The sequence below is a fragment of the Corvus brachyrhynchos genome, unplaced genomic scaffold (genome assembly GCF_000691975.1).
Source record: "Corvus brachyrhynchos isolate BGI_N302 unplaced genomic scaffold, ASM69197v1 scaffold309, whole genome shotgun sequence".
Classification (NCBI taxonomy): Eukaryota; Metazoa; Chordata; class Aves; order Passeriformes; family Corvidae; genus Corvus; species Corvus brachyrhynchos.
Window position 1 is genome coordinate 378607 of NW_008240227.1, and position 9220 is coordinate 387826.

At 47.9% G+C, this 9220-nt stretch overlaps 1 protein-coding gene across 5 annotated transcripts in view; it reads left to right on the plus strand.

Annotated features, from left to right (window-relative positions):
* The first annotated feature begins 6 nt into the window (after positions 1 to 6).
* Positions 7 to 9220, plus strand: part of PPCDC (phosphopantothenoylcysteine decarboxylase) — a 29367-nt gene continuing 20153 nt past the window's right edge. For 4 of the 5 annotated variants that reach the window (XR_001865499.1, XM_008641943.2, XM_017745173.1 and 1 more), the window contains exons 1-3: positions 7 to 223; positions 2079 to 2243; positions 6994 to 7089. Coding sequence is in view for 4 of the 5 variants with exons in the window: in XM_008641943.2 (XP_008640165.1) it covers positions 2091 to 2243; positions 6994 to 7089 (249 nt within the window). In the remaining variant the exon portion in view is untranslated. The remainder of the gene's footprint in view (positions 224 to 2078; positions 2244 to 6993; positions 7090 to 9220) is intronic. The other variant, XM_017745175.1, reaches the window with a different exon arrangement.

A 9220-nucleotide genomic window follows, 5' to 3' on the forward strand; every position in this document is an offset into this window, starting at 1 on the left:
CCCCGCTGCCGCCCGGAGCCCGCGGCCCTCACGGCCCTCCCTCGGCCCGCCTTGGAGCGCTGTTTGCTGCGTTCTGGGAGCCCCCGGGGTTTCGCGGTGCTGTTGTGCGGCCTTTTGGAGCCGTTTTCAGCATCACTACCGCATTAAAAGTCGATTCAATTAACCCTTAAGGGCCTGTCAATTGCTTGTTTTCTAGTGGCTGCTTCCCCACAGCTGTGTTTGGGTAAGAGGAAAGCGCGGCCCAGCACTTATTAATCGTTATATTCCATATATTGTTACATATACAGCTTTTATTATAATCCTTTGCCGTTATTTTATCATTTTTACCACCGTTTTGCTGGGTTTTGCCATTATTTTTTAATTTGCAACATTTAAAAATTTTTACTATTTTACCGTTTTTACCGTTATCTTACGTATTTAACATTATTTTACCGTTTTAATAATTGCTTTATAATTCTACCATTTTTATCCTCCTTTTTGTCAATATTTTATCATTTATAAGCATTTTGAAAGTTTCCTGCTTAAAACTTCACATTTTAACACCCAGGCTTTAATTTGTGGATGCTTTGGCAGAATTAATTGTCGTTTAGGAATCGCTAAGGGGCGTTTTGGAAACATCCTAAGGATGCTTGAAGTAGATAATAATTTTAATTATTTATAAATAATCATTTTCTGCTTTTAATTAGATATAGATAAATATGCGAAGCATGGTGTTAGCATTAAAATCTCTCAGCCAATGTGCTGCTGCGTTTCCTCACCTCTTAATTACCCTTGCTAATCAGCAGAGCTGAAATTGGGCTTTTATCCTGGCAGCGTTATTTTTTAAACACACTGAGAAACCTTTGGGGTTGGAGTTAAGCACGTTCCTTCTGAGCACAGCGTGGAAGAAGACCGTGCTGGTGTTGTGAAGGGTTAGAAGGGGTGTCTGTGCTGGGTCAGGGGGGCAGAATTCCGGGGAATTGCTGCACACCCATCGAGGATCCCAGTTAACCTGCTGTTGGATCATCCCTGGAGTGACTCGAGGGTTAGATGGGATGTTGGGAAGAAATCCTTCCCTGTGAGGGTGGGCAGGCCCTGGCACAGGGTGCCCAGAGCAGCTGGGGCTGCCCCTGGATCCCTGGCAGTGTCCAAGGCCAGGCTGGACACTGGGGCTTGGAGCAGCCTGGGACAGTGGAAGGTGTCCCTGCCCATGGCAGGGGGGGAAACTGGATGGGCTTTAGTTTCCCTTCCAGCCCAAACCAGTCTGTGATCCTGTGAAATTCCTCTCTCTGGGTTATCCAGCCCCCTCACTCCAACCTCTGAGCTGATCCCCAAAATCAGGGCAACCTGAACATGTCCATCTTCTTTCCACCCAAAGTGATTCCAAGCAACTTAGTTTGAATAACAAGGACATCACTAAAACGGAACAAACTCTACTGAATGCAATGGTTTTTCAAGAACTGAATTTACTCTTTGCTAATTAGTCATTAATTGATGATATTTGAGATACTCATGTAAATTCCAATGATTTCCTCACCAAAACATTGATTTCTGATTTTTATCAGTGTGGAAACAGGAGACTTGAATTCGAACTGCTAGGGATTAAATTCTAGTGCTGCTGTAAATATTTAGGAACACAGTAAGGAACATTTTTAATTATTAAGACATCTCTGTGCATTAATCACCAGAGAGTGCAAAGGGAAATCAACTCAACAGGGGGCTGTTTGTCTTTACAGAACTTGGTGTAAAATTTTATCCCAGATTTGCTTATTTATCTGTCCTAAATTCTGGACCATGCTCAAAATGTGAGAGTCTTAATTTTGAGGGCACAAACTTTACCAGGGCACATTTTGGCCTCTCTGCTCAAGTTTTAGGAGTCTGTTTGCCAGTATCCCAAAAGAAAAATGTAATTAAACATTACGATGACCTTAAAGTTCTGCTGGTGCTCGAAATCTTTGTGGGATGAGTGTTCTGGGTGCTTCTGGGTCCTGCAGAGTCCAGGCTCAGATCCGTGCCCTTGGCAATATGTTGGGGTTGGAGCCCTGCTGTGCTTGGAGGCAGCCTTAGTCCAGTGTCTTTGTTCTCCTGTGCCTGCACAGTTTGATTGGAGCATGGAGCCCATCTCCCTGCCAGAACCGGGGATTCCTGCAGGAAGCAGCTCATCCGTGCCACAGAAAAAATTCCGTGTCCTGGTGGGAGTGACTGGAAGCGTGGCTGCCCTGAAGCTGCCCCTGCTCATCGCAGAGTTGCTGAAAATCCCTGGGGTGAGTGAAGCTGTTGGTGGAGCTTTGTGAAGTTGGAGTTACCCTGGTTTTGAGGAGAGATCATGTGGCTTCTGCTGAAATGACAAGTTCCTCCTTGGGGCCTTTTAGTTTGAAAATTTCTGTGAGGAGGATTCCACCTGTTTTTAAAAATTCTTTTATTTTTCCCCTATCATTTCATACTTGAAAAGGTCTTTGCTTTGGGTGTTTTTTTTTCTGGAGTTCGTCCTTGTCAGTCAAGTTAGCAGGTGTGGTGTTGCAGACAGAGGTGATACTTCTGAAACTTGGAATCTCCAGGATGTTGCAGTTGTCCATAGGTGGGATGTGGATTTCCCAAATGTAAACGCAGCTGTGTGATCCAGAAAGGAAAAATGGACCTTGGAGAACCAGAAATAGAAAACGCAAGCTGCTATATGTGTCTGTGTAGTATTTTTTTACTATTTGTTGTCTGGAGTAACAGAGGTGCCCAGCAGAGGCCACTGGTGACTGATCAGGGAGGGAAATATGCTCTTTCCTGCTGTAGAATAAAGTTAAACATAGCAAACTTGTAGGTTTTTAGACACGGAGGAAATACTTTGGAGCCGTGAAATAAAAGAGTGATGGGGGCGAGAGGGTGCACTTAAATCTGCAGATTTATTGATTAGATTGCTTCTTGAATATCCTTTGGGATGACTTGGGAGGCTTTACCTTGTGGATGCACTGAGTGGAGGCAGAGGAGGTGCTGATCTGTGTGGTCGATGTTGATATCCAAGCTGGAAAGGGTACTGGAGGTGAGGCGTGTGTGGCAATGTGAGGCCTCACTTAATTTATGACTGGACCTGATGCAATTAGTGAGGTCAAAGGTCCCAGCCTGAAGTAAGAAGGACAAAGAAAAATGACACCAAGGACTGGGGTGACCAGCCCAGAGCCACAGATAGGGATCTTCTAAGCCTCTCCCTCTCAGATTAGCTTGGCTGTTGCTCATTTTCCTTTGCTCCTGGAGCTTGGAATGCCCTTCTGTGCAGGTGACAGGCAGAATGCAGATGACCCATGGTAGGAACGTGGGTCAAAACCTTTGCTTCCCTCTGAGTGTTTGTTTCATAATTAAAAGCTGCAGACAGCTGGACTCAAACACACTGTGCAGGCCCAGAGGTCTGTGACATCCAGTGCAGACTGTGTGGCCGCTGGTTTGAGGGCAGAAAAAGCAAAAGTGATGTGGCATTTAAGTAAAACCTTATAAAATGAAGGCCTTGTTGCCTTTGTAAAATCATGGCTGCGGCCTGTTACTTTGGCTAGAGAAGGACTGTGAGAAAAGCCCGTGAGAAGAAAAGCAATTAGTTTTTACCCATGAGAATGTAATATCAACAGAAGCAAGAAAGTTAAACAGTAGAAGGAGAAAACAGCAACATATCTGCACCTGTTATTTTTCTGAGTGCTTGAATTCTTATGCTATAGGTAGCCAATGGTAGCATGCTGTAGTTAGTAATAGCCAGTGAGTCTATTGTAGTAGTTCAGCAGCCAGTGAATCTGTAACACCAATGATAACATACAAAGAGTGCATAAAAGAGGCTGCTTTGTTTAACAAATGGCTTTTTGGCCCTTGAAGGAGGCACTGTCCGTGTGTGTCGTGACCGCCCCAACAGCGACAAGTGAGGCATCCAGGAGTTTATAACAATTTATTAATCAAAGTTATTCACTCATTTCTGCTGTGATTTCAAGGGCTGCTGAGTCAGTGTAACTTTCCCATGGAGTTTGTTGAGTCCTGCACAAGACTGTTGCATCAATTTCTTTACTGCTGGAGCAGAACTTTACAAAGGAGGCAGGGCAGGAGCAGAGACAAGGGTTTGATACCAGAGGAGATGTGGTCACAGGCTTGCAACCAGAGTGGTTAGTTTAAATTGATGTTATGCCTGAAATGGTCTGCGGTGAAAGACTTGGCAGAGTGATTTTGCTGCTCATTAACCTTTAACACCTCCTCGAGGGTGCCAGTGGATGTGACTACAGCTCACTGCCTTTTTCTTGACTCATCTTCACAGATGGAAATTCAGATGGCAGCAGGTTATTGCCCTTGCACCTGGTGTGGGGGGAGACAGCAGTGTCTCATCATCTCACACACCTGGTTCCCAGAGTTTTTCAGTGGCTGGGCAGGAACACAATGACAAAAATTGTATTGGGAGGATATTGGCTGGTAATAGGCTTTGGGGAGACCTTAGAGCCTCTTCCTGTGCCTGAAGGGGCTAAAAGAGAGCTGGAGAGGGACTTTGGACAAGGGCCTGGAGTGACAGGACAGGAGGGAATGGCTTCCCACTGCCAGAGGTCAGGGATAGATGGGATATTGGGCAGGAATTGTTCCCTGGGAAGGTGGTGAGGCCCTGGCGCAGGGTGCCCAGAGCAGCTGGGGCTGCCCCTGGATCCCTGGCAGTGTCCAAGGCCAGGTTGGACACTAAGCTTGGAGCACCCTGGGACAGTGGAAGATGTCCCTGCCCATGGCAGGGGGTGGAGCTGGAACACCTTTAATTTCCTTTCCAATCCAAACCAGTCTGTGATCCTATGATAAAGAGAGGCAAGAACAAACTTTTCTGAGGGTAAAATGTTTTGTTCTTGAAGCTCCAGGATGTACTTCAGGTTTAAATCACAGATTGTCACTTCACTGTGCACCTGCCAGGCAGCCTCTGCCTGAGCTTGTAGGTGCCATTTAACAGAGGAGCTGCTCGTGCTCTTGTGCTCAGGCTGGCTGGAAAGATTTTGCTATCAACACTGAGAAAGCCGTTAAAAAATAACCCCGTGCACCTCCTTACCCCGAGCAGAAAGGGCTGTGCCAGGAGAAGCCTCTATCAGAGACCAGCAGTGTTGCCTGAACACAGGAGAGCAGTTTTGTGGTAAAGTTTGTTTTGGAGATTTGGCTTAAGCCACGAAGACCTCTAACTAATCTAAACTGTCTCCAGTGAGGGAGTTTGAGTGTGGCCAGACTGCCTTTGCTGTTTAAGATATCCACAGGCAAACAGAGGGTGTGCCAGGTAAATAGAAAGAATAAACTATGTAGGCTAAAGTGATCTTGAGAGCACTGACCTCTTTCCAGCACAGCTGGAGGAACTTGATGGACTTGCTGAGAACGAGGGAACCAGGAGTCCACCCCAGCAGAAAGCCTTCACTAGGGAGAATATTTTACTCATTTCCTAGGGGGTGGTGGGATTTCAGCCACCAGCATTCAGACTCTTTGAACATCCCTCTGGAATGTTCTGGCCTGGAATGGTTGGACGCGGTGCTTGATAGCCAGAGCTCTTCCCTAGTCCTGGGCTTATGCTTGGAAGAAATAAATATTTTTTTAATGGTACCATTTCAGAGAGCAGACATCCTCCTCCTTCAAACTGCACAGTGCCCTTTAAACCCCCCAGATAAATAAATTCTCTCGCAGACTGAGGTTAACACCTCGCCCGAGGCCCGCGGAGCAGCGATAGCGCCTTTGTGGGTGTCGCTGCTTGGCTCGAGCAGCTTCCTGTGGGGTGAGGTTAGCATGGAAATAGTACAGTTAGTTAATGCCTGTGAGTGCGATCTTCACACTCAAAAACACTGCAAACACCTGTGATTCCAAGTCAGGGGTGCTTTGAGAAGAGCAGACGTTTAGAAGAGGCAAAAACAGTACCAAAACCATGTTATGTGCAGCTGTGTTATCCTATCACTTTTCCTTCAGAAGATGGGGAAAATTACCAATGGCCGCAATATGCAAAGGCTGGGATTTTCCGCTGCTCCCAGCTGTTATTCTAGTCACATAGGATGCAAGGAGCCAACACTGCCCCATTCCCAGTGGAATAAATGGTGTTGGGAGCTGGGTTACCGCGCTCTGTCACATCACTGCTGCTGTGCAGAGAACTTCTTGGAGCTTGGAGGTTTCCAGCAGTTGGTTGTAGCAAGGAGTGCACACATCGAGTGCCTCATCAGTTTTCTACCTCCAGGCACAGTTTTCCAGCAGGAAGGAGCTGCTGGTAGGGCTGGTTTCTCTCCATCTCACTGTTGGATCAAGAGAACCCTGCAGTGGGTTCTGTGACCCATGGAAAAGGGGTATTTTTCACTGTAAGCAGCAGCCTGAGGTTCATCTTCCTCATTACCAGTGGAGAGTGCTCCATCCATGTGTTGGCCTGCCTGTTGACTGGTTTAAGGAACATCCTTGGGAGGAATTGCGGCTGGAAATGCCGTTCCATGTCCTGCACGGGCAGTCAGGGCATGCAGAGCCGCTTGGACACTGGCTGATCATGGTACGTGCAGGACACCTCTGGTTCACTGCATGTGGCAGGAGCTGTTGGCAATACTTATCAGAGCTGCAGGACACGTGGAAAATGGGGAAAAGCCCCCTTTTCCACTTGTGAAGATTTCTGCAGGGGGAAGTGGGAGGTTCACCTTAGCACCTTTTGTCAGTGTGTGTCAGACAAACACCTGAGGGATGGGATAGGCTTTCCCCGGTAGGAACCAATAAATGAAGGTTCCAGTTGCTTTGCAGGTTTATCTGAGGTTTCTGAGAGAACTCTCCTGTGTTCACCCAGTCTCTCTTTGTGGAAGCCACTGCTTTGCTGCACAGAAACCCTGTGCTATGAACATACCTACACAGAGGTTCCGGTGAGGACCTGCCTGCTTTAGGTTGACATGAAATGAGCTTGTGGCTCCTGTGGATGTCTGTGGTGGCCTGGCCTTTCAGCTGTGAGGGGAGGCTTTCTGAGAAGCCACAAAACTTTACAAATTGTCCTCAAGTCTAAGCATTGGTCTTTTTCTTTCTGCTTAGCTTGAGGTGAAGGTGGTCACTACTGAGAGAGCAAAACATTTCTACAATGCCCAGGAGATTCCTGTGACCCTCTATGGTGATGAAGAGGAGTGGCAGGTGAGTTGTTCTTGCCAATAGAAGCATCCCTCTTAAGTTTTCTTGCAAGAAACTACACTTAGTTCCTTTTTAAACCTGGGCCAAGACTCACTCCTTGGTCTAGTAATGTATATTTGGAATGTGGCTTTTGAAGAACGTGCTGTAAATGAGGAGGAAGAGAGAGGCTGCCCTGATGCATTGCAGGATTTTGTCCTGCAGCAGGCGGGGAGGGTAACAGTGGACTGTCTCCACCCTGGGCTCAGCTGCTCTGAGGGGAGTGTCAGGAAATGTCAAGACAGCCACTGCAGAGCCATGGTGAGCGTGTTTGGTGCTTGTCATGAGTCATTCTTGTCACGGAGGCAGCAGCTTCGTTCTCCTTAGCTCAGCTGTCAGGGCTGTGAACATCTCTGCACCCTGTGAAATGGCTTTTTCTCCTGACTGCAGTTTTACTGACACACTTTGAGAGTCCTTGAGTATGAAGAGATTCATTGTATAAGGATCAAGATTTGTTTTTCCATACATTTCATCCCTGCTTTGCTGTACTGATCCGAGCACAAGGTGATCTTTCCTTACCCCTACTCCTGCCAATGCCCTCATATGTGAGCATTGCTTTTAAGTGGACAGAAACATGCCAGTGGTAAGGGCCAGGAAACTTTCTGGCCGGTCTCAGGGATTGGTGGATGTCTGCTGGATCCCAGGATGCTGCAGCCTCGGGGAGTTACTTCTGAGGAGCCCTCAGTGGGATGATAGAAGAGGTGCAGGTCAGGCTTTGAGATCTGCTGGCACACTGGAGAGCAGGCACGGGGCCCTTGTGGTGGGAAATAATCAGAGAATGGTTTGGGTCGGAAGGGACTTTAAAGCTCATCCAGTTCCACCCCCCTGCCATGGGTGGGGACACCTTCCACTGTTCCAGGTTGCTCCAACCTGGCCTTGGACACTTCCAGGAATGGGATAGCCACAGCTTCTCTAGGCAGCCTGTGCCAGGGCCTCCCCAGCCTCACAAGGGAACAATTTCTTCCCATATCCCATCTAACCCTGCCCTTTGTGAGCTGGAAGCCATTTCCTCTTGTCCAGGCCCTTGTAAATAGCCTCCCTCCATCATGCTGGCTCCTTCAGGCACTGGAAGGACACAGTTAGTTCATCCCAAAGCCTTCTCTTCTCCAGGCTGAACAATGCCAGTTCTCTCAGCCTTTCCTCGTAGGGGAGGTAGGTGCTCCATCCCTCTGATCAACTTGGTGGCCTCCTCTGGGCTCACTGTGACAGCCTGCTGTAAGAGACAGTCTGAGGATCCCTCATCTGCCTCACGATCATCACCAAGGACAGAGGCTGAGCACAGCAGTCCTGGCCTGGCTGAGGTGGGATGTCTGCCAAGTGTTGCCTGTGGGTGTGCCCGCTGGGAACTGGTACGCATTCCTGAGGAAAATTAGTGCAGGTCACAGTGGACTGTGCCGTTCTTGCTGCCCAGGCGGGAAGGACTGCGCTGAAGCGGAAAGGAATGACCTGTCCTGTCCCACCTGTCCTGTACCTGTTTTCCTAAAGCAACAGGCCCCATAACAACGGCTGTAGATTTGCCCCACCTCTTGGCCAGTTGCCCCTCGCTTCTAAAGAGAACTATAAAGGGACTTTCTAAATTAACCGAGAGGAGATCTCCCCACGGAAAGAAGGCGAATCTATTGGCAGGAGACCCACGAGGACTTTCTCATCCATTGGTAGCTATTTCCCGCCTTTCTTCCTCTCTACCCTTTTACTTTTTCTTTCTCTCTCTCTCTCCCCTCTATCGCATTACCGTGTTGTGAGCACTTAATAAAGGTGAACTGTTCTGATTAAGACTGAAATCCCTTGTGTCCTTTTGCACTCTGAGATCAATAAATGAACCATCACGACCCTCCCTTGTATTAGTGGATCATGACACGTGCTCAGCATCTCTTTGAGAGATACTTCACTCTGACAATAAAACTACAAGAAAGAATAGAAGTGAGTGGAGGAGGTGGGAAAGGTGTTCAGGAAGCCCCAGCTTTTCGGATGCTGCCTTTTTGTTGTGGCTTCCCGTGACTCAGAGAAGGAGCACTTTGTGGCCCTGATGCACCCCGTGCTGGCCTGTGGTTGGGTGTCCTCTGGGGAATTAGTGCCTGGTGCTGCTTGCTGCTTCCTC